This window comes from Oenanthe melanoleuca, chromosome 2 (assembly GCF_029582105.1).
Source record: "Oenanthe melanoleuca isolate GR-GAL-2019-014 chromosome 2, OMel1.0, whole genome shotgun sequence".
NCBI lineage: Eukaryota > Metazoa > Chordata > Aves > Passeriformes > Muscicapidae > Oenanthe > Oenanthe melanoleuca.
Window position 1 is genome coordinate 13,792,643 of NC_079335.1, and position 25,481 is coordinate 13,818,123.

At 39.8% G+C, this 25,481-nt stretch overlaps 1 protein-coding gene across 4 annotated transcripts in view; it reads left to right on the plus strand.

The window, feature by feature from the left end:
- SAMD12 (sterile alpha motif domain containing 12) overlaps positions 1 to 25,481 on the plus strand; it is a 173,926-nt gene that overhangs the window by 29,982 nt on the left and 118,463 nt on the right. For 2 of the 4 annotated variants that reach the window (XM_056484061.1, XM_056484059.1), the window contains exon 3: positions 14,557 to 14,686. In XM_056484061.1, the coding sequence (XP_056340036.1) occupies positions 14,557 to 14,686 (130 nt within the window). Of the gene's footprint in view, positions 1 to 14,556; positions 14,692 to 25,481 lie in introns of all 4 variants that reach the window. The other 2 variants (XM_056484062.1, XM_056484060.1) reach the window with 2 other exon arrangements.

Below are 25,481 nucleotides of genomic sequence, written 5' to 3' on the forward strand. Positions count from 1 at the left end.
TGTTATTTGCTGTACTAAACTTCCCTGAAGCCTTTATTATTGACTGTAGAAGAAGAACCTGAAGTACTTGTTAAGGTTCATGCTTATTTAACTGTCACCATGGATTTCTTTTTCTGTAGGGAAGGCCACTTCATGGCTTGCAAACTGTAGTTAATGGTCCATAGTGACTGGTAGCAGATTATTTTGGATAAGATTTTTGCCTGAATAATTATCAGCTTTGTTTTTCCTAGCTCCTGTTTCATGTTCCCTTACTCTCTGTTGAAATAATTTAGTACTGGAAGGTCTTAACTTTTAAAGAATATTTTTTAAGAGAAGGGGAAAAAAAAAGGACAGTGCCAAATAAAGTGCTTAGATCAGGTAAGTGTTCACCATGTTGATTAAACTGTCAAATTCAGATGAAATTCTATTAGTTGTGTGTGTCCCTTGTACATACTGTGCCTTCTCCCTTTTGCTTTGAAGAAAGCAGTACTAGATACTACCTAGTTGTTTGGTTTTGATTGTTTCTTTTGTTTTCGTTTGGTTTTTTTTCCTGTTAACCTTTTATTCGCTGCTCTGATTTCCAGATTTGAAAGGGCACAAGAATGCTGATATAAGCCAAAAAGTAGTATAAGTGGAAAGGAAGTTGTCTTAATTTTTGATTCAAAAATAATACTGTACAGTGCAGTCAGGTTATGTGAACAGTTCTGACTTTTGGGGGAAAAAACCCACACCAGAGTGCATGCTGTTATTGTGCTCTACAGTGTTTTATGCAAAATATTAAGTGATTTCTAAAACCACAAAATAAAAGAAACAGATGAAATTGAATTTGAAAATTAAGCTAGCTTCTATATCCAGTGCACAGCGATGACTAATAAAACTGGGTCATTGTTGATGAAATTCTTGATTAACTCTTTCCTGCATGTTCATCACCTTCTTCCTCCCAGAACCCTCTCCCATGGTTAGGTTTTTATTCTGGATTTTAGATTGTTGTGTTGTCATGTCCACATCCACCTGTTGTGCTTGGGTTTGTTTTTTTTTGTTTGTTTGTTTGTTTGTTTGTTTGTTTGTTTGTTTTGTTGTTGTTGTTGTTGTTGTTGTTGTTGTTGTTGTTTGTTTTTTTTTGTTTGTTGGTTTGGTTTGGTTTTTTGTCTTTTTTTTTTTTTTTTTTTTGCTTCTACAAGACTGGAGAGGAGATGGGATGCAGTGGAAGTGGAAGTGTTTGTGTTTCTAGTTGAACTGAGCTGATGATGGAGATGATGGAGCACCCCATTTAATGATGTAGCACATTTCAGTCCCCAGTTCCTACTTGCTCTCATTTTACTGAGTTGGCAGCTCAGCTCTGACTTCATTGAGTTGATCAGTTTTTCATCCACTGGAATTACCTCATTTTGGCTTTTATTAACAATAAGGTTCTTTGTACTGGTGGATCAAGATCAACCAGTGAGATCTGTCCCCTTTGGCAATGTTTCCTTGTTAATTTGACTTATTTTAATTACTTTGCCATGCTGGCAGTTAGTAAGGAGAGTACTGTTTTGCTGCTTTTGCTGCTGAGAGGAGACTCTGTGGAAGTGCAATCTAAGTAGAGCTAGTGGGTGACTGAATCAGATTTGGAGGATGAACAGGGGATATCAGTCTTAAGAGATAACATTAATAACCAAATATATTTTGATTTTACACCATTTCACCATCTTTACCAGATGCTTCAGTTTGCCCTAGTGCAGAAGAGATGAGAATTGGAGGATCTTACAATTAAACTTTACAAGTATTTTTTATCCAGAGAAATGTAGCTGCCTTCTGCATCCAGTGTTACAATTATGTGAACAATGTAATGGGAAACAGTGAAATTATCCATCTCATACACTTCAATATGTGATTGAGCTCAAAGTATCAGAAGAAAAAGCCAAGGAAAGCATAGGCTGCCTGCAGGGACAGTGGGTGCGTGATGGAGATTGGGCAAGGTAGCAGGTTATGGGCAGCAAGAGGGAATTTGACTGCAGACGATGAAATATAGTACAAAGGAAGAATAATTTTTAGGATAAGTCTGAATATACCACTGTATTTATAAATGTTAAAATTGAGGAGGAGGTAACAACAGGAAATTGTTGCTGCTGCGTGCAAGTATACAAGAAGAATAAAGCTTCTGTGCTGACATAAGCAAGTAGGACTATGAAACAAGGCAGAACTTCAAACTTTCCTCCCTACTGTTTTGTTAATTGTTATTAATCTGCCACATATATAAACAGATTGACTGCAGCCTCTTCCTTAGCAAAGCTCCTATCAGTTGTTTTTCTTTTAATCCTGGTCTAAATAGATTGACATGGATTATTGTGTAAGGACAGTAAATTGAGTTCCATTGACCTTTGGAATCAGCATGAAATATAAGAATGTAAGTGATGAGCTTGAGGTGTTATTGATGTTTTAATCAGTGAAGTAATACAAAGCAAAAACTATATGTGAATATTTCTTCTCTACTTTCACTTTTGAGATTAATTATCACACATGTTTTTATGATTATTAGTGAAAGTCTTAAAGACCAGTGAATTTTGTTAGAAAAGTTATTCTGATTTCCTTTTTTTATGCTCTTGAAGCATATATATATATATATATATCAAGAGCTTAGCTCTTAGCAAATCTCCCATGATAAGTAATTGTGATTGTACTAGCAAGTACTTTCAGATTGTACCAGAGTACTTCAGTGCTTCTTATGTGCATCTGCTAATAATTTTGTGTAGTAAAATAATAAAAGGTTATAGTCTTGTGTTCAATGAAATAAGACAGCAGCGGGATAAAAGTGAGGAAGAAACACCCATCTCCATGAAATCTTCTCCACGAGAACATAGAAGGATATTTCTTTGCATGAAGTAAGCCTTCAAAGGAGGAGATTGCTTCTCATTTAGGGACAGTTCAAATGTTTTTGGCTTAAGAGTGGAAAACCATTGTTGACTAAGGAGGTTTTGGAAGTGTCCTCATAAACAGTGTCCTGGTAATAACATGTTAATTTGTAATTGTATGGTGGTGGTACAACTGTGTACAAGCCATGATTGTCTCCATGTGGGAAACTTGAATCACAAAGTGAAATGGGAAAGAAATGGGAAAGTGGGGGGCTGACTGTGCTATTGTATCTCAGAGCAGTTGGGCTCTGGTGAGCCCCAAACAGAACAGCTTAAATGTATTAGGTGAGACAGGGCAGGTGAGAAAGAAAATGTGAAAAGTACTACACACCTCTTAGAGAAAGCTGAATTTCTAAAAGCTGGAAGACCCTGAAATGCAGTGCCTTGCAAAACTCTCTGGGACTGTTGAAGTGCTGCCTGTCAGTAGATGGTGCTCTTTATATCAGCTATTTACTGTTGCTGCCTGTGTTTGGCCGTGCTCTCATATAAAAGATCTGGTAACATTCTTTAACAGATCATTTCTCTGCATTCTGATGTGTGGGAGATTAGAAAATGGTATCTTCTGAGGTTATTCCAAAACAAACCAAAACAAAGAAAAGAACTGTTTCTAGATGCCTTTGAAACATCCTCCATCCTTGAATTTTTTCAATGACTTCTGCTTGTGATTGTGTACTGTTTTGATTTTGGACAAATTCATAAGCTTCCAGCGTAAAACCCTTGAACAGACATTGTGGATTGGAGAATATCCTGCAGACTAATTCAGTTAGGCAACTGACCTGTAAAACACTGCAATAGCGTGGTCTAAAATAAAATTGCAAAGCAGATTTGTCAAGCCACTTGTGATTTTTAAGTTTTCTTTTGCGTGTTTACTTTGTAGTTTTACCTGCTGCTTCTGGATAGATAGGAAGTAGTTTATTTTTAAATGTAATGCTTCTTAGAAAGGGCTTAAATGAATCAGTGCAACTGTGAGTTTTACCTGGAGTCATTTATGCATCAGTAATTGGATGGATATAGAAACCTGCATAAAAATGAAGATTTCCTTATTAATGTGATTGGAGCGTGTATATTTTATTATTCGGAAAATATGCCAGCTCTAAAGGACAATATGTTAAATGTGTTAATTGTTTTAAAGTATCACTTGCCAAAGGCTGCTGTTGGGACAAAAGCCCTGATCTGGGCAGCAGAACAGCATGGCAGAAATGCAAATACGTTTAAAGCTACGTGTGTCTTTATGCTGTGGTCTTGCAGAACATCAGCTACTTAGCCAAGAGTTAAATTTTGGCTTGTGAGATGGATTTGCCCCTGGAGTGAATCTTGAGAACTGCCTGCTGTTCACTGTCTGAACTACTGATCTTTCTGCAAAGAGAAACTGAAGGATTAGTGTGAATGTTTCATGTAGTCTTAAACTGCAATCAAATGGTCTAGTAAAGAGAAGGGAACTGAGTTTCTTTCAGAAATATAATTAAAATACTTCCAGTTCTTATGCAGGGCCAGTTTGTCTTCCCCGGACATTAATTTAGTTATCTCGTTACAGATTTCTCTCCAGAAAAGATACATATGCTGTCACCACTACAGCAGATTAATATTGTTCCTTATTATGCTAAATTTACCTTCCTTTAGCCCTTGCCTCACTTTCATCTCCTTAGGACATAAGTTGCTTATATTGAGGTGAGGTGGCATTATATTTTTGTTGGAAACCTCAATGCCACATTTCTGTGTTGTCACATCTCATGGGTGCCTTCTCCAGGAAGATGTTGCTGGAACATTTTGGGCATATCTGGGCTTTATTTTTTAATGCTGCCTGGAACTGAAGATGCAGATCTTCACTGGCATTCCTCCCCTGCTTAGCCTCTCTGTAGTGCCTGCTGGATGTTCCTGGGAATGTGTGCTGGTTTTAACACCTCAGGAAATCAAACTCCAAATGAGCCATTCTCCATACAGTAAAAGAGGGGCAAAAAAGGAGAGGCTATGGGTCTCTCATAACAATTTGCTAAAAGCCCAAAGAAATGGAATAAGATGTACACAGTAACAACAGTATTAACAGCAGAAGAGCCTGGCCTTAATGGATCCCAGTGTGGGGGATAAAAGGGCATTGCAGTGCTTAGGTTCTTTTATGAGTATAGGACTTAATAAGGATGATAAGTAAATACAGGAATTCCCTTATTAGGGAGAGAAGATTAATTTCTCAAAAGTAAATAGCAATAAATTGCATTGACATCAGAAGTTCTCTGCTTGTTTTGAAAAATAAGTGATAGATCTGCCTTCTAGATAATTTATTTGAGAAATCCACAGGCATTGCAATGTTCTTGCATGAATCAGATGGTTGGGCTAATCTGCCTCTTCTGTCAACATCTGCCTTTTTTTCTCCTGTTTTTGCTGGATGTCTTATTTGGGAAGCAAGAGATTGACCTGTCAGGTCAGGCTCAGACCTTTTCTTATTTGTACTTACATACTATAAAGTTGTTCTCCTCAAAATGTATTTGGCACAAGAAAACATAGTTAAGAGTCAACTGGCAAAGATACCTAGAAAACTTTGATTGCTTCTGGGGTCTAAAATGCCTTGGCTTCTGTACCTGCCTTCTGCATATGAATGAGCCTATCCATAAAGACTGAAAGTTGGCATGGAAAGGTTATACTACTTCTTACAGTGCAAGCCTCTTAATTGGCACATCTGCTGGAAACAAAGGTGCCAAAAATGTGATTCACTCAGAAGAAGCAGACCTTGTAAGAAAGAATGTCATTTAATAGGGATTAAGATCCTCTGAGGGCGTTGGATGTTCTCCTTGTACAAATGTACCATTGCTGAGCTAATGACAGAATTAACCTCACTACTTGCTAACCTGAGGTCACAGCTTTTATAGCTCTTCTCATATAGAAATGCTTCTCTGTTTGTATGTTTAAGATGAAAAAATGAACCATCTACCTCTGATATACAGCAGCTATTAAAAAATACGCAACAACTCAACAGTGTTGAGTAGCTTCTCAACAGAATACTGTAATTATAAATGGAAGCAGTGAGGTGTGGTCAGTGCTGCACAGATTTATTATGCCAGGGAAATTCCATTAGTAAATCCCCAAAATAAAAAATAAAAAAAAAATGCCAGTATCATTAATGACAGCTCCCCAGAGAAAGGTAATACTGCTTTGGCAAAAGAAATATTATGCCATTGATGTGTATTTCTTTAAAAAGCATGTCACCAAAAACCACATAACCCCCACTCAGGTAACCAATGTTATCTGAAATCTCTGGAAAGACTAGGATACTGCTCTGTACCTCTTCCTGCCCCTCTCCCCCCCATTAAAGATCTATTTGTATTGTAGTTGAATCCCTAGTAAAGAAAATTATTTTTATAAGCTGCTATTAATCTACACATCATAATTTTTAACTGCCACATTTCAGTTCATAGCCATGTTAATATGGATAATGTGAATATGAAACAAGTACATTTAAAACTGTCATGGTCCTGTCTAGTTCTTCTCATTTCAGGGCAGCTTGCTTTGTGTTTCGTACTGCTAATAATTGGTAATTGAGCTGTACTTGAAAGGATATAGTTAAGTGACTGAAGAACTGTAGATAAGGTATCATCAAATACATGTACTTATGAGTCAGATGCAGTCTCATGATTTACAAAACAAGTGTTGGCTGACCAACTTCCTTTAACTCTTTTTACTAAATTTGCAAGTGTAGATTCAGGACTTTGTTCTGTCCTTCATATCTCTGCATTTTTAGCTCTTGGTTTTGGCTGCTTATTTTTCTCTAAGTAAAGGGCAACACGATTTTAGTATATTATTTATAATTTTGTGCAAATTAAGCATTTTTCCAGTCTAATTTGGCAGTGGATTTTGTTGCTCTACAGGCTGTATTTTAGGTAATAAATAATAAGGCTCTTAAATTTGGCAAGATTAAAAATACAGGTTTTTTACATTAAGTGAATTTTAAAACATTGTATGCTCTGATTTGAATTTGGACATCAAAACCTAAAATTGATGATGCTCCTGGTCCTACCTGTGATTTTATAGTTGACCTGTCTGTACCAGTTGTGGCTTTCAGGATTTTTGATAGCAATTAGAATGATGTTAGACTCTTGACAATGCTGAGGAGTGCTCTCCTTTCTCCTTTTTCATTCTGACATTTCAGTTTTTCACAGTTTGCTGATAGTGCCACTGCCATTTATATCAACACCTGCATCTGCCAGTCATGATTCTTGCTTTCAGAGTGGGATATTTCATGGAAAGAGAGAACTCTCATGGGAAATGTGTCACTTTATTTATCTTTGCCTGTTGTTCTGATTCTGCCTTTATCCTGATCAGGATAATGCTCGGTGGTATTATTTGGACAAGTTTAGCCTTTCCTATTGGTGGTTATACTTGCAACCTTCAGAGGGACTTAACTCCTTCTGCCAACTTCTCTATTTTTGGATGAGTCTCATTATATTTCATACCTGCCCTCCCTCCTCCCTCCCTTGCAGTCTGTTTGTAGTACACCTGTTTGTGGTGCTGGTACAGAAGGTGCTGCATTGGCTCAGTCCTGCTGTTGCTTGGGAAAGCCTTCCTCTGTTCAGTCTTTGAACAAGTGGTGGTGCTGCACAGATTTGGTACCCTGAGGTAGAAGTTCCCACTTGTGCTGAGCTGGCTTCAAACACCACCAGAGCATTGTCTTGGCAGGTACAGCCCTTTTTAGCCCACTGGAGGCAACAAAGAGCAGCCACTGAGTGAGGTGGGCCTTGGTGCTGTGAAAAGATGGAGAGACTCAGGAAGAGACAGGAGGCAGTGAACCACTGCTGCTAATGTAGGAGGGAACCCGGTAGCAGTGGCATTTTTTTCTCTCCTTTTCCTTCAGGGAGAGGAAGGACAGGAACAGAAAATCTACTTTACAGTACTTTTTTCACTTCTCTCCTACCTTCCATTACTTCCCTGTCAGTCTCCAGTCTTTCCCCTACCTGGTCCTTTCTGTCCTGGTCCTGTTCATTGAGTGCTCAGAGCCCTGAGCTGGTGCTGCCCCAGAATCCTCAACTCCTCTAACTTTCTTCTTTTGCCCCCAATACCAGAAGACTGTCACCATCTGTTCAGTGGCTTTCTGATCCAATTCAAGTTTTAAAGATTCAATATTTTATCAGCAATCTTTTTAACATTCAGTCTTATAAAAGATAAGCTGTCTTGCAGTATTTTCCATGTTTGTTTGTTTTGTAATTGGCATGTTTCCTTTGGTTTGTTGTTTTCACGTCTTCTTCGTATTAAGATTTTCAACAATGCAGATGGGAACACAATACAATGGAGGTTTCAGTGGTTTTATGTCTTCTTATTACTGTAATTTTCTTCTGTCTTTGCTGGAAAAATCTATAAGTATAAACTATCTGACTACCTGAGAAAATGTATTTCTAAACCAAAATGTGCCCTTTCAAGATTTTTCAGTATTTTAAGATAACGCATTCACAAGTGTGGTTCCTTTTTTTTTTTTTTTTTCCAGAATGCAAAGCCACATTTATGTTAGCTGTTGATTCTCAATTCTGTATAAGCAGTTTAATGTTGGAGAAGTAATTTGGAATATATGAAATTTTCTCAGCTTTAGAAATATAACTCAAGCATGTTCTTAAAAAATCATGCATATGAAATTCTTACTTGGCATTCTTGCTCCTGCTGCTTCTTGTCATAAAGTGATGAAGACAATTCTTGTAGTCTTGTTTCTGGAGCAGCCTGAAAGATTTCATAACTTAGATGGTTCCTGAAGCTGTGTAGTTAAGTTCCCTGCTTTATATGTCTGCGTCAGATACACATAAAACTTTATTTTTATAATTTTTAAATACATCATTGACCATTTGTAGTTTGCTTGCAGGAGGCATTGTGTTTTGATTTAAGAAATATCTTCTCCTCAACTTGATGTATGAAACAATCCCATTTCTTTCCTTCCAGTCTCTTCCTCTAAGTACAGACACATCAATGGTTTTCTGACCCATTTTAATGTTTCCTGCCCCAGCTGTATTATTCTGTATTATTCCTGTGACAGCCACCCATACTGCTCTCTCTCCATCCCTGCTAGGTCACAATGACCATACTGCTTCTTTCCTTTGCTCATCTCATATTGCCCCTCACAGCTGTGAGTCCCCTTTGCCCTTGAACTGCCTGACTGGGTTAATACAATGGTTCAGCATTGGGCAGTTGTGTTTGAAGCACAGCTGGAAGAATCCACACTGCTGGTCTAATAAATTGTGGTGCTTCTCCTTGTAGCCTTGCCTTGCTTCTGTTCTGTCCTATTTCCAGCTGGAATAGACTTGGTTTTCTTCCTAGTCACTGGTACAGTGCTGTGTTTTGGACTTAGTAAGAAAATAATGTTGGTGACACATGTATGTTTTGGTTGTTGCTAAGCTGTGGTTGCCCTGAGTCAAAGAGTTTTCAGTGTCTCATGTGCTGCCTGTGGGAAGCTGTAGCAGAAGCTGGGAGGGGGCATGGCCAGGACAGGTGACCTGAACTGAGCAAAGGGATATTCCATTCCATAAGATACCACTTTTAATATGAAAACCTGGGGGTGGGTGTTGGCCAGTGTGCTGGTTTTGTTGGGGGTAGAGTTAATTCTCTTCACAATGGCTGGTATGGGGCTATGTTTTGGATTTGTTGATAATACAGAGATGTTTTTGTTATTGCTGAGCAGGGCTTGCACAGACCCAAGGCCTTTTCTGCTTTTCATATGGCCACAGTGGTGAGGAAACTGGGAGTGCCTGGGAGGTTGGGAGGAAACACCCAGGACAGGTGACCCAAAATGGCCTAAGGGAAATTCCAGACCATATGACATCATGCTCAGGATATAAAGTTTCGAGGAAGCAGGAAGAGGGGGACGTTTGAGTGATGGTTTTTGTCTTCCCAAGTCACTGGTGCATGGGCCCTGCTCTCCTGGAGATGGCTGAACACCCCTCTGCCAGTGGGAAGCAGTGAATTAATTCCTTGTGCTCCTTTGCTTGTGTGTGTGGCTTTTGTTTTCCCTGTTAAACTGTCTTTATCTCAACCCTTGAGTTTTCTGTCTTTTACCCTTCTCTCCTTGACCCCACTGGTGAATGAGCAGCTACCCTGGGGCTTGGCTGCTGGCTGGGGTTAAACCATGATGTCCAGAAGGAGCCAAGCACTGGGGATGGGCTGGTTATTGCTGAGCACGTGGTGAGCAACTGTATTGGGCATCCCTGTTTTACTGGGGGGTTATTTCTTTTTCTTCCCTTCATTTTAATCACTAGTATTATTATCATCATCATTATTAAAATTTTTACTGTTAACAATATTACTATATTTTACTTTGTTTCACTTATTAAACTCTTCTTATATCAGCCCATGAGTTTAACTTTTTTTTATCTGATCTGTCTCCCCATCCCACTGGGGGAGTGAGTGAGTGGTATTTACTTGCTGGCAGAGTCTAAACCATGACAGTCCTTTGACCAACACAGCTGTAACAAAATTGGTTCTGCTTTGTCTTTTTCCAGTTAAACTGAAAATCCCAGAGCATAATCTCTCAAGATGTATATTGGAGCAGAATCTGCCTTAATGCTTTCAGCAGTGCCTTTTTTATCCATCTGTTTCATACAAGAAACTGTAGGGTCTGACTTTGGGTGAATTTGAATGTAAATACGCATTGAGTATTCGTACGTGTCAGGATGAGTATGTTGGCAAACCGGATGTTACAAACAGTATGAGACAGCCTTATTCCAGCAAACCTGCAGCCCTGTTTGACTGAGCACCCTCATCTCCACAATCCCTGACTTTTGTAACCTGAGCAGATTTGTAAATACACAATATGTTAGTGTTGGAGAAGCACTTTCAAATAGCTTGTGTCAAAGTATGTAGCATAGTTTAAATTATGAGATTGAATCCTTCGTCACTCAAACATACAGAGGCCCTTTCTTTCTGGAGTAAAATATGATAAATAAAGACAAAGAAATTCTGGTGAATAAATTGACCTTCAAAGCTGGCAGGCTTGGTAAATTACTCCTGGAAGGCTGAAGAGATAACTTGTCCATCATTGCTTAGGAAGAGCAGGGCTTGATAGCTGATGCTATTCTGAATACTGAAATACACGCTCTAGTAATGCACAGGCTGTAAGTTTGATTTGTTTCTTTATTTATTCTTCAGTTAGTGATGTTGAGTATCTTCCCTGCACCATGGAACAAAGAGAGCATGGAATTTTGTTATGTAGTAAATATCTTTTTTCTTCTTCTTGGCAGTCATTTTTATAATTTGAGATACATATTACAAAAGCTGGAGTTGGGCTATCTAGAAGAAAAAGTTTGTCACAAAATCCTGAAGAAACAGGTTTTCCTTAAATATACAAGAAAAGATCAGAATACTGTAGATTTTATTTCTCATTAAATCTATATCTGGCACAAGACTTGGCATAGCATTTGGCAAGATTAAAACTATTACAGAGTTGCCAGCAAAGGGTGATCTTAGGATGAGTTTAAGTCAGGAAAATTAAAAGGAAAGCCAGACCAAAGGTATTTTTTAATACATTATTTTATTTTAATTAGTTTGAGCCTATTTTTTGACTGAGCTGATAAACAGAAATAAAGCAAAACATACTATGTGTTTCACCTGTCTAGGTAGTTCATATGTAGTTAATGGCAGAGGTGTCTTTTTGTAGATATGTTTAGGGTACAGGTAATTTTCTTCGGTTTACTGGGAGGGTTTTTGTAAGAGATCTAGCCTTCAGAGCAGGGAAGAAACTAAAAAATTAATTTTGTGGAAGGAAAGCATATTTTTAAGAGCCTTTCATTTGGAGTATCTGGTTAGAAAATATTTTGGGTATGATCTTCTAAAAATGAAAGCACAGACATACTTTAGATCCATTGCTTTAAACCCCTTTTATTCCTGTAACTCATCAAGGCCTTAGCAATTAGAAAATTAAATCTAACAGTTGATGTTGTCAGTGTAAAAAATATCCTCTTTGGGCTTAAGTTATAAACTTGAATATTTCTATCATAATTCCAAACATAGAAGAAATCAGCATGAATGTTTGCTGTGCAGTGATCTGTATATTACACAGCAAAAAAGCTATGTTTGAAACCATCTTTCAGTTCTGTAGGCACAGAGGAAGGGATGTGTTAAATTTGTACTCTAATTTTAATGAACTTGTACTTCAGATATTTAATATGATGGTGCTTAAACCTTTTAAGAGGACAGTAGTTACTGAACTGAAAAGAATAGCCTCTTGTTTTAAACAAACATTGGCGCTGCTTGTGTACTTTCAGCTAGGAATAAATAGATTGTAAGTCTGTAGGTAGCATATTTGTGCACAAATATTTATAATTTAAATATTTTTGTGATGTACAAGAAAAATCATTAACCACTTATTTTTAAAGGGATCATAGACTTTTTTCTAGTCTTCAAAATTCCAGTGCAAAGAAAAATATCTTTAAATTTAAGCAGTATCACGTATAAAGATAAGACAGTGAAGTTTTGAGCCTGTTATTCAGAGTTTTCTATGGAATCAGAGAGACTGGCTGTGTCACATAGCTATTTTTACTTGTTTATTTCTTTGATGTAATTTGAGAAGGGCATGAATTTATATCTGCATGTAACAAAAAATCACCTAACTGATAGCATAATATTGGACTCTTCATTGAAATTCAGTTTCTTCTATGACTTAAATAGCAGTAACAAGAATGCCAGAGAAGTTTGAGGGCCCGTTGACCTTTTGAGTTGCATGAGGAACTGGGAGTTACAGGGCAGTGCTCTCTTTACAGAGGCTGTGCCTTCTCCGGACCAGTGTGGGATCCTGTGTGTGTAGAAGGCTGATGAGCTGCTCAGAAAGGGTAGTGGTTGGGCAAGTGCTCTCCTGGCTTTTGTGCACCCTCAACATTTCTGGAAGTTTCTTCTTCTGTGGAGACCAAGTCTGTCAGTCAAGCTTCTGTATTTTTGTGGGTGGCGGCAGCAGCATCGAAGACTGATTTTTTGTGGTGGTTTTGTGCATTATTATGATACCTCTAAATATGGATGATGCCAATAAGCATGTTTGAAACAGGATTCATATTTCTGAAGAGTCTATTTTTTCTTCAAATCAAAAAAGGCTGAGCTAGGAGATGTGCATTGTATTATATATTCAACCATGATTTTCCTACTGTTTATTTAACTTTGACACAGGTAATAAACAAAGGACAGGGACAACTGGACATGAGAAACTCAAGACACATTTGCCTGCTGGATTTTTAGGTCTGCCATAATCCCTGGCCCGAACTTACTATCTTTGCATGACATACTTTATGGACTTAATAGGGCATGCAAAGCACAAGCTTAAAACTGCTTTGGTCTTTAGGGCTTCTGGTAATGAAAAATTTCAAAGCAACTTGTAAAAGTCTGTCTGACAAAGCACATCTCAGTAAATGCTGGGATAAACCCTGGTTGGTGACGTTGAGGGAGTCTGTCATGGATCCTAATGGAGAAGATGGGTTGAGACAACATTCCCCTTCACCTCAAATTTGCCCAGAGAAACTTCTCTTGAAGCTTTTACACCACCAGGGATCTGGAGGACAGTATTCTGCATGCATAGCATTGAAACAGACATTTTGATTTTATTCCCTAGACTCATTCCTTGACAAAATATGAAGCAAATGTATATACTGATATTTACACCTACTTACATCAGCAGTATCCAATGGGAAACATTTATTATTGGTAATAAATGCCCATCTGCTTAAAGTTTCTTTAGTCTTCTAGGCAGATTGTGTTGAAAAAAAAAGTAAAAAATTTAAACCACTTTGAATTTTTTTTTTTTTTTTTTTGCCTACTTTGTCAAAGTTTTAAATTCCTGTATTTCAGATAGCCTAGAACTCAGCAATCTTGTATGGTTAAAAAAAGTATATGTGCTAAGGTAAATTGTTTGATTAAATGAAATATTACTTTACACATATAATAAGGCAACCAATTTATTAATATATGTTTATAAACTGCTAATCTATTACAAAACTGAATTCTAAGGAAAGTATTGAATAGTGTTCTTTTTAAGAATTGTTACTCATTTAAAAAGGATCAATTGATTTAAATGGGAGTTCTACTTACTTTATGTAAAGGTGATTGTAGGAAAGTTAAAGGTTAAAAGGAAGCAGAAAAACCATAGCTACTTGTAAACATCATTCAAATTAGGAATTTTGTCAGCCAAGATGTTCAGTATGGATCAATATCACCAGTTCCATATCCATTGCTGTGTAGTCTCCTTTTCCCAGGCAAAACCAGTCTCAGGCTTGTTGGCACTAAAAGCCTTTGTTGCAAGATCTTTTGTCATCGTAGTTGAGGACAATGCCTGGCCTGAGGGTACTCCTGGTCTTCTGGGATTATATCCAAACTGGGTCACAAAGGTACAACTCTCCTGTGAGTTTGAAGTATTCAAAATGGGCATCTGTTATACTTTGGCTGTAGTCATTGGCCACTCTTGAAACTATGTATTCAAGTGCAGTATGGTTCTGTGATGCAAGGAACATGAATGCAATGGAAAATAACGTTAAAAAACCTTTCACTGTGTGTGATTCCTGTGTGATGAATTTGAACAGCATACAGCAGGTCTTGTGTAATGGGCTGGCTATTACTGGGCATCTCTCAGAGCAGCCCCTGTTTTGCATTTAGTATTTTAATATTGTATATGGAGGTCACAGATTAATATTTCTGAAATTTGTGTGCAGACTAAGCATTATTTCTGTTCTTCATTCTGTGTTCCTAGTCTGGGACTGTGAAGCTGACCAAGCCTGTGGCGTTATGGACCCAGCAGGATGTCTGCAAATGGCTGAAGAAACATTGCCCTAATCAGTATCAAATCTACAGTGAGTCATTCAAACAGCATGACATAACTGGTAAAGTATGCACTATCAGAAATATTTTACTTACTTAAAATGTGGTGAATTGTTTTACTTTGCTGTTAATAGATTGGGATTGTGCCCTGAGGGTTTTTTGTTGAATGTGTGACTAGAGAGTTGCAAGGTTTAGAGCAGAGGGAATATTCCAGCTTTCATAGGATGTGGTAAGTGATACCTCATTTCTTTAAAAGATAGCTTCAGATAGTTCAGGGTCAATATAATAAGGAAAGAAGTCAGTCTGTATGTGGGTAAAGGCCTCACCCTGTTCATTCCAAATTGAAAAAAAAAACCAATAAAACCCAACCATTAAGAAACATCCTATGAGGAAAATGTAATTTGTTTAAATTTTCTCTTTTGTTGAGGTGCTTGACCTTGAATTCATTTTCTTTTTTGTGCCTCTCCCCACTCTTTTTAGAAAAAAAAAAAAAAAATCTTCGTGTTCTTAACAAGTAGGATGGGAGTGTTCCCAACTGAGCCTCTCCCTTAGCCTGAAGCAGGATCAGTACAGCAAGTTAATTTCTGACGGATGTTTGTCTAGCTTTGTTCTGGAAAACTTGCGATGGAGCAGATTTTTGCATCTCCCTATTCTAGTATTTTATAGTTCTTAAAGTCAGTGTTTTCCTAGGATCAACCTAAAATCAATCTAAACTATTATTTCCAGCCAACAAAACTGGTTTATGTCCCAAATGTGGCTTGAGTACAACCAACTGATCTTTCTTGGTGTCTTTCTGTCACTGTATAGGGTACTGCTTCTCAGTAGCATGTACTTTCCTTGCCTAGTCTAAAAAATATTTATTTGTTCTATCATGGTTACTCCACAAATACACACAGAACTTCCAAACCTTCAAAACTGTGTCTCTTTTCTTAGAAGAATATATTGAAAGCAAAATTTTATTTTTTTCTTATTTACTTTGAAAATTGATATTGATTCTGTTGATCTGGTTGACGTTAACTTCTGCTCAGTTTGCTGTAGTTTTCTTTTGGCTGATAACTTTGAATTGGTGTGAATTTAGCAAATATGACTTGGGACTTAAATAGCAGTTTTGCTCATATACCAAACAGTAATTAATCTGTAAAAAACTGAATATAGAGCACTGATTTGTTCTCTGCAGTGGTGGTATACAAAACTGGAAATTGGCATTCAGCCATGTAACGTTAAGCAGAAATTAAGAGTTTCACATACAAATCTCAGTCTTGACATTAACGCGTTGTTAGCTGATATGTGTTTCAGTCACTGTCTGATCATGTACATGTGTACTTGTATTGTTTCCAATTTTACCTTCATTCCTGTTGCTATTTTCTTTTTGATAATGTGAATTATTGCAAACATGACAAACTGCTCGTGTTTGTTTACTATGTAGCCATAAGTACAAGTACACACACGTAAGAGGTGGTTTGTATTGGTTTGCTGAGTGTTAAGGTTTAGTACATAACCATTGTGCCCATTTCCTCTGTCACCATCTGCTGAATGCAGTCTGTGGGAATGTAGACTCCACCCATGTGTACAGAGCTGATTGCATCCAGAGCACTACCAGAAGAAAATGAAGCTATTTCAAAATATTTCCCAGTACTGTTTTACTATATTCTCTTTCTAGAATTAAGGCATTGTGAGATGAAGTTGAAAGGAAGACGTATTTTCATTTCAGCATAAACTGTGATGGAAACCTTGGAGTTTCATTGCAGATGTGTGGAACTTTAAACTTTATAGACCTCTATGAAAAAGAAGAGTTGAGATCCATCTTTCTTGCTTTACACAAAAGAGGAATAGGGAAAATATTGGTACGAGTGTTAGAAAGTAAATCTGCAGGAGAGAAAAGAACTTCAATTCAGCAACTACCAAAGAAGAGACACAATCAATATCTGTACAGATTTTATAAAAGTATAATGTGATAATATTGCGAATGGAATCATTAACTCAGGAGGATGTTTCCAGTGCTGTTGGTCCCCATGACTCTGATTATTTGAAATCTCATAAAGGGAAAGAACAGTGGATTTGTGACTCAGATAAAGTAGAACATGGAGGGAGCATGGAAACTAATGTTAAGATTGAACCAAGGTAGTGTAACTATTCCCAGGTATGGCTGTGGAAAACTGATGTGATTGTTGAAAATTTCTCAAGAATTAATGTGACTTTACAGGATATTTTGATATGGAAAAATATGATGGAAAAGTTCTTAAAGAAAGTGACACGAGAAGGATATTTAAACTTTATTTGAAGATAAAATCTAAGGCATGGTCATAAGCCAGGAAAATAATCCTGAACAAACATCTAAGAGTTGATAACTGTAGATGTTGACAAGTGTGGCTTTTACTTGAGACTTCCTGATTACAGTTTATTGAGTTGTGGACAAAGATGCAACCAAAACTATTCTTTTCTTTAGAAATTTAGACCTTTTTACTACTTCTGACAAAGAGCAGCTGCAGATGTATAAGAAAAAATCCTTCATCTGGAAACTTACCTAATAAGAAAGATCTTCATGTTAACAGAGATCTTGAGATGTCATCGGGTGCGCAGAGTGTACTCTCATCAGATTTGCAGATGACAGCAATATTTGGGTACCAGTCTACAGACAGTAGGGACTGTCTGTAGGACATTGTAGGGACAATCCATTGGGATCTAGGCATGGGGAATAGACACAGGCAGGAATGCATCAACAGGACCCTTATGAAATTCAACAAGAGCAATTGCAAAGTTGTGCCACTAGGAAGACCAAGGCTCTTGCACCCCACTGCAGCTGGGGCTGACTGGCTGGGAAGTGACTCTGGTGAAGAGGACCTGATAGTCTGGAAGACAAAGTGAGCCAGTGTTGTGCCTTGCAGCAGAGAATGCTGTCACTATCAACAGGAACACAGTAACCTGATCAAGAGTAGTCATTATTCCCTTTACTCTGTACTTAGACTACAGTTCTTGGATCTCCAGTGCAAGTTAGGATGAGGGCTGCAAAGATGCTCAGGGCATCTTGCCTGTGACCAGTGGAGTGAAGGAGCTGGGCTTATTCAGCCTGGGGAAGAGGCAGCTTTCTGGGGTGGGATGGGGGCACTAGCAGCAGCCCCCACTATACAGAAGGAGGTTGTCAAAAAGATGGAACCCAACCCTTCACGGTGATTGATGAGAGACATGAGGCTGAGGCTGAAAATAAGGAGAAACTTCCTTCCCCCATGATGACTTTCGAGCTTTGGAATGGGTTGCTCAGTTTCTATCCTGGGAAAGTTTCAAGCCCCAGCTTGGTAAAACCTTGAGAAATCCAATCTGGTTTCATAGCTGACCTTGTTTTAAGCTGGATGTTGGACTAGAAATCTTCTGGAGTCCCTTCCAATCTGAAACCTTCTATGGTCCTGTGATTTGTTGAGAACTTACTGAGTACCTCACATCCAGCCAGTGAAATGCATTTTGCAACCAGTTAGGGAGAATTAAATACAGAATAGTCTAATAAGAAACTGGGAGATTTTTTAATACATTAAATCCTTGGATTCAGGGAGTGGAGCATATAGTTGACTTATTCAGCAACAGGTGGGAAGTATTTTAAGGTGTTGGACCCAGAGACAGAACAGAAAGAATTTGAAGAAGTAAGAAGATGGACTTTGCTCTGTGTGCATTTGTGACTTTGAATTTGCTGGTCAGCAGATGACTGGGGATTTCTACAGAGATGAGTTCTTTGATGATCTTACCCTGTACCGTTGAAGCAAATGAAGATTTTTCCAATGTCTCAGCATTAACAGGAACAAGACTGGGTGTAGAATGACTAAAGAATAATGATTTTGAGGTAAATGGTCCATTGACAAAGTAAGAAAGCAGATGTGTAAGTAATTGTTTATAGATGTGTGATTTAGAGAGAGGAAGGTATGAAGGAAGACAGGAAGGAAGGAAGGAAACCCTGCTTCCCTGCTTCATGTTTTGTTTTTACAGCATGTTCCCCAGTGTGCTAGTGCACTCTTCAGAGCAAGAGATTTTAATGCTATGATCATTAAACAAACCAAAATTTTGTCAAAGTAATACCCAAGAGGTACCTTGGTCCAATTGAAGGAATTTCATAGGAGGTACTTGAAAAGACTAAAGCCTTTTGAAATTAATCTTTTAAGAAAGAAAGGAACAGGACTCAAGAAAACCTCATTTTAGTTTTAGAAGGGACCAGAACTTTTGAATATTCATTAAATAGGTACCTTGGAAAATGAAATATTAACTGATACTGAAAACCTGCTGCAAATAGTCTTAAAATCTAAGTCTAGATTTTCAAAAGATGCTTGTATTAAATAAGCTTTATTGACATAAATAAGCTTTATGACATGACATTCATATAAAACCATGCTTTCAAAATCAGCATTGATTATTTTTTTTCACTTGAGTAATATATTTATAGATGTTAGGGTTTATCGTATCAGATTAAATGCTCTAGTTATTTAGCATTTTAGTGAAGAGATAGTCTCATGGTTTAAGATACTACACTGGAATTTGGAGATATCTTGTCTCTGTTTCTGGTCACAGCCTACCCTTTAGATTGTTATCAGTAGAGACATGTTTATGATCAGGTGTAAGACTGATACCAAGCAGAGAAGGTCCTGGGTTAGGTCAATGTGTTGTAGGAAAAGTACTTAAGCCTCCTTTAAAAGTATTAAAGTTTCTCTTTGCGTGGTCCCAAACTGAAGCAAGTTTTGACCATTCTTCAGTACCGTCATAGATCTCAGAAAGCACCTTAATTGTGTCCAAATTGAGGGTATTTCCAATAAAGTAGAAGTTACCTTTCTTGTTTTGGATGTGACAGTGCTCTTCAGCACAGCAGATGTCTTCTGCCAAGCAGTGTTAGTCTGATAGTGGAGAGCAGAAGCAACTTTCATCTGCAGCCATCTCTGCAAAGCCTTTCCTTTCTCTGTGGTGCAGAGCATAAACCAGCCTTACCCTCAGTCCTTATTTATGCCACTTTTCCATGCTCTTTCTGTGAGGTCTTAACAGCAGTGTTGGTTGGTGGGCTGTCAAGTCAATCCTGACTACATGCATCTGCAGTTTGAAAAATAAAATAAAATTACTGCTTCACCCTGGAGAGAGCTTTTATTCTGCTGTCTGGATAAGGTCAGGCCTATTTGCAGCATTCTTTGTGGAACTGTGATGCTTGTGTTGGAAAATGTGAAGGACTGAAGAGTTTTCCCTGTTTCATACTTGGCTGCTCTCAGATTTTTAACATGTGGAACACATCGAAGAGTGATGAGTGTCGGGATAAGGCTTCTGTTTGCATAATATGTGGCAACTGTTCTTTTTGCATGGAAGAGTATCAGAAATATATTGATGTAACCCTGTATTTATATAGCATAAAATTGAAAGAAGTTGGAAAAGTAGAAATATTTTTTTCAGTATTCAACCTCCTACTGACATAGAAAATTTTGTGTGAAAGTAATCTTCTCTCATGTCTCAGCAATGGTTTCTGGGTCTGTCTTTTCAGTCAGATGATAGCTCATAAAATACATGGCAAAATTCCACAGCATGAGACAAAGCTGTGATGGCTACAGAAAGATCTATTTTGACCAGAATAGCTTATCTGCAGTTGAGAAGAGGACAGTGAGGTGTTCTAACACTTCATGAGAGTTGTAACATAAGTATTAACATAGTTCCTTATTTTCTGATAATAAACTTTTCTGTGTCTTTTCTGTGATAAATAATATGGGGAGTTCGTCAATTAGTAATGAAATAGATATTTCTTTTCCTCTGTGCACAAAACAGTGGGGAGTGTTTGGTGCTCTTATTTGTTACATAAAATTCTGTGTGGAAGAAGTGATAATACAATCTGTTCTGTTTGGTAGGAAAGGGAACTTGATAAAGGGCAACGGAGGCATTTTTGGCCTTGCTTGTAAAATTGATGCTAAATTCAGAATGAAGTTTCCGTGCTCCTAATCCATTATCAGCTGTGAGATCTGCTGTGCAAGTAGCTGGTGAATGTTTTGCACAGTTTCCTGTCTTAGTGGATATTTTTTGTGTCAAGCAGCTTTTCCTTGGTGCGCTGTATCCACTTTACCTGGGAAGATCTCTCATGGTCTCAGTAAACAGTTGCTCTACAACATACACAGAAGTGAATTGTATTCTAGCTGCCTCTTTTTCTTTCCTTCAGTGTTCAGTAGACTTGTGGTAGCTAGATTTGCTTTAGCTGATACTGCTGCCTAATGTAGAACAGAGAATCCAATTCATCTTTGAACTGAAAAGTGTTATTCCAGTCCTTTAGCTTCAGATCTGAAATTCCTTGTCAACTTAGTGCCATTTAGTTTTTCTGTACTCTTAGAATGTGAGCATTTAGGGGAGAGAAGAAAAAGGTATATTGCTCTTCATTTGAAGCAGTGTTTAATTGTTTCTTGGTACTTACTCTTCATATATTGTCAGATGGGGAATTAATGTTTCATAATTATACATGCAATGATAATTGGATTATTCCTTCCCTCTAACACAAGGGTTTTTTTCATTTTTAATTTAATCTTGTTATATGTACTTTAGTAATTTTTTTCCTAACTAGAGATTATATCATGTTTTACTGTACTCCTTGGAAAGATCTTTGTTGTACAGTCCTTGTAAACGTGATCCACTGTATTCTCTACAGAACACTGATTCCCATCAATATTGGGTACAATGCACCACCAGAAACTCTCACCAAGGCAGCCAGTTTCAAAATCAATTTCTGTTCCTTACTTAGGAGAGATCTAAAAATGTGAATTAGGGTAAGATATAGAAAAGTGTTTCAAGTGTCTTAGCAAAGCCTATATCAGGAATTCTCGAACTATATTGTAAAGCTTTGTGATATATCCTAGTTTGCTGATAAGGCTGCCCAGTGTATCTACACTGAACTGAACACTGATTGTGATCCACTGATAGAGCCAAAAAGCTTAAGAGCCACTTATGTGGCCTTTGGGTGCTTACCCATCTGTCTTAGGTAGCTCAGGCATCCACCTTCAGTGGGATTTGTAAAACCAAGGGTAAGAGGGTATATTATTGAAGTAGTAAGTGGAGAGGAAAGGATTGCCTCCAAACAGATGAATTTAGTGGACTTAATATAGGTAAGAGAAGATGTTGTGAAAACAACCCTTTTATGTTCCCCCTATTTCCTTTGTCCACCTTTTGTTTTGTGACCCTTCTCGTGTTCTTGATGAAGCCTACTTTTTATCAATTATTTTCTCTTTAGCTGCTTTACAGGGATATTGATTAATTTGTAAGAGTTCTAACATTTTGGCCAATATCAAAGCTCTACCCTCTCATTTTATTTCTTAGGATTGTTTTTTTCTATACATTTTTGGATCTAACTGTTGATGATTACATGATTACTTTACCATGTTCCTTGATTGATAAAGGCTGTGGGAGAGCCCTTTATCTAGAAGCTGGACAAGGTTGTTGCTTGGACTACTGCCAAGGAATAGCCTGAAGCCATGGAATGCACCATTCTTAACTCTGATAGCACTTTGTTATTCCCTTTTTTTAAATTTCCCCACTTGATTAATGCTGATGAACAACTTCATGATGGTGCATCATGGTCTGGAGTCTCTCCACCCAGAGGGTGGGGTCCTTAGTTTAAAACTGGCCACTGAATATTTGCATGAATTGTGTGGGTTCCAATTGTTGTGCCCTGACTGAAATCTAATTAGGTTGTTATTCTGTGTCAGTTTTTATTCAAACTTCTGTTGTATTTGTGGAGTCTGGAAATCATTTTTCCAGTTTGGTTAAACTGATGGTTAGCATTGCTGATTTCTCATTTCCCATCAAGTCAGGCTTCTCTGCAACACTTCAAAAGTTTTGGATCCCATTCTGGTGCACCAGTGAAAGAAATGGGAGATATTGCAGGGTCTCCTTTCAGGTAACTTTCGCTATTATTTGGGGAGAAATATTTGTTGCCTTTGCTGTGCAACTACCACATCAATTTTATGGCTCAGTTGAGGTCAGGAAAACTTAGATGAGGAAAACTAGAATGATTAAGTGGAGGAGTTGTTAGAGGACCGTGCAGTTCTTCATTTTGAAAAAGTGAATTAATTTGCTGCTTAGTGGGTGTGTGTTTGTGATATCAGTGAGCAGCTAGAGCTGATTCTTTTTATTTCAGCTTGTTACTTGCCAGCATGTGCTATTCATAATACAGGGATTTAGTCTTAGTGTAATCTTACAATTATTTGGCAGTGTTCTCAGTCCAATAACACATCCAACCTCATGGTGAAATCAGAAGGAAGCTTCTGATATCTGAACCTAGATGAAGCCATGACTGAGAGTTTGACTTCTATTTTGAACAACAGGAAGAATTTCTGCACTGAAAGGGTATGGTCAGGTGTTGGAACAAGCTGAGCAGGGAGCTGTTGGAATCCACATCCCCAGAAATTGTCAAGGAATGCCTGGACCTGACATTTAACACTATATGGTTTAGTTGACACGGTGGTGTTGTTTGGTTGAAGACTGGACTTGATCTTGGAGGTCCTTTCCAACCTTAATGATTCTGTGATTCTAAGTGCGTATTTAGTCTCTGTCATCCAGTTGCTCTGCAACATCCTGTGTTCCTTCCCTCACCTCTGACTTGCTGTTGCCTCCAGATGCCCTCCACCAATGATGCTGTGATTCCAGCTTTCTTCATGGTCTCTGGTTTATAATCTATATGTAGTCAACAACTCCAGTCTTGCACCAAGTCTCTGACAACTGGATTAACCACATCAGTCACAACCCTGTGTTCTCAGCAGTATTCTGGTTCCTCTGCTGAGACTCTGGGCACAGCCCACAGGAACTGGGCTGCCTTCTGCAGCTGCCCTTTCCCTACTTCCCCCGCTGTGGCTGGGTGAAAGCTGCCTGCAGCACTCAGGACTTCCCTGCAATGCTTCAGCCCCTCAGCGGCCCAGGATCCCTTGGATAGAGCCGGGGATGCCCTTGGGGTAGAGCAGGGGCTGTCCTTGGGATGGAGCCGGGGATGCCCTTGGATAGAGCTTGGGATGGAGCCGGGGATGCCCTTGGGATGGAGCCGGGGATGCCCTTGGGATGGAGCCGGGGATGCCCTTGGGGTAGAGCAGGGGCTGCCCTTGGGATGGAGCCGGGGATGCCCTTGGATAGAGCTTGGGATGGAGCCGGGGATGCCCTTGGGATGGAGCCGGGGATGCCCTTGGGATGGAGCCGGGGCTGTCCTTGGGTTAGAGCCGGGGATGCCCTTGGGGTGGAGCTGGGGCTGCCCTTGGGATGGAGCCGGGGATGCCCTTGGGGTGGAGCTGGGGATGCCCTTGGGATGGAGCCGGGGCTGTCCTTGGGTTAGAGCCGGGGATGCCCTTGGGATGGAGTCGGGGCTGCCCTTGGGGTGGAGCCGGGGATGCCCTTGAGATGGAGCCGGGGATGCCCTTGGGGTGGAGCTGGGGATGCCCTTGGGATAGAGCCGGGGATGCCCTTGAGATGGAGCCGGGGATGCCCTTGGGGTGGAGCCGGGGATGCCCTTGGGATAGAGCCGGGGATGCCCTTGGGAGAGCCGCGGCTTTCGCCTCTTCCCGTGCCCAGCCCGCCGGTGCCGCCCCGCGCGCGGCCTGCAGGGGGCGCGGCCGCACCGGGAACGGCGGGAGCGGGAGCGGCGGGAGCGCGGTCCCGGGAGAATCCCGCAGGAACTCCGCAGGTGTCCCGCAGGATTCCCGCAGAATTTCCACATGAACCTCACAGGAGTCCCGCAGGAGCTCCGCAAGAACCCCGCAGGAATCCCGCAGGAGTTCCACATGAACCTCGCAGGTGTCCCGCAGGAATCCCGCAGGAATTCCGCAGGAATCCCACAGGAATCCCGCAGGAACCCCGCAGGAGTCCCGCAGGAACCCCGCAGGAGCTCCGCAGGAATCCCGCAGGAGCTCCGCAGGAATCCCGCAGGAGTTCCACATGAACCTCGCAGGAATCCCGCAGGAACCCCGCAGGAACCTCGCAGGAATCCCGCAGGAACCCCGCAGGAGCTCCGCAGGAACCCCGCAGGAGTCCCGCAGGAGTTCCACATGAACCCCGCAGGAGTCCCGCAGGAGTCCCGCAGGAGTCCCGCAGGAACCCCGCAGGAGCTCCACATGAACCTCGCAGGAATCCCGCAGGAGTCCCGCAGGAACCCCGCAGGAACCCCGCAGGAGTCCCGGCGTTCGGGCGGCCCCGCGAGCCCTGAGCGCTGCGCTCGCCACGGCCTCCTCACCCGGAGCCTCCCCGCTCTGCTAATGAGCTTGTCAGCGCCTCGTTTGTCATGTCCCTCCTTGATTCTGTTTTTGGAAATACCAGCCCAGCCAGCTGAGACTTTTGCAGAGAGCAAAGCGAGTGGAGGAGAAAGGATTTCTCCCTTCTCTACCTCCCTCACATTACAATAAAAATGAAATATAAAGATCTTTTTTTCAATCTTGTTCTTTTTTTTTAATTTTTTGGTTGCTGAAGTGCTAAAGCAGCTGCCCTCTACTAGTCTGGGTTTGCCAAAGGAATAGCTTTCACTAAAAAGAAGTGGCTCTTGCTGCTCTGGTGGAAATTGTTTGATTTGATATAGTTAATTGAACAGGTTGAAAGTCTGACAGGGTCCAGGGCAGTGCACCTGACCCCAAGCTTCATCCTTGTTATAGCAGAATGCACAATGCAGGGAGGTCACAAGAACCTGGCTCTTCAGCAAATGTGTAAGGACCCAGCTCCAGAATTTTTCTGTGGATTCTGTGAAAGGAGCTCTTGGAATGAAAAAAAAATATAAAAAAAGGCTGGATTCCGTCCAAGTCCTTACTGCATTGAGGAATTGATTTTCATCCCTTCACCCTGCGAGGATCTGCACACCCTGAGAAGTGTTTATCTGATTCCTCAGATCCTAGTGGTGAC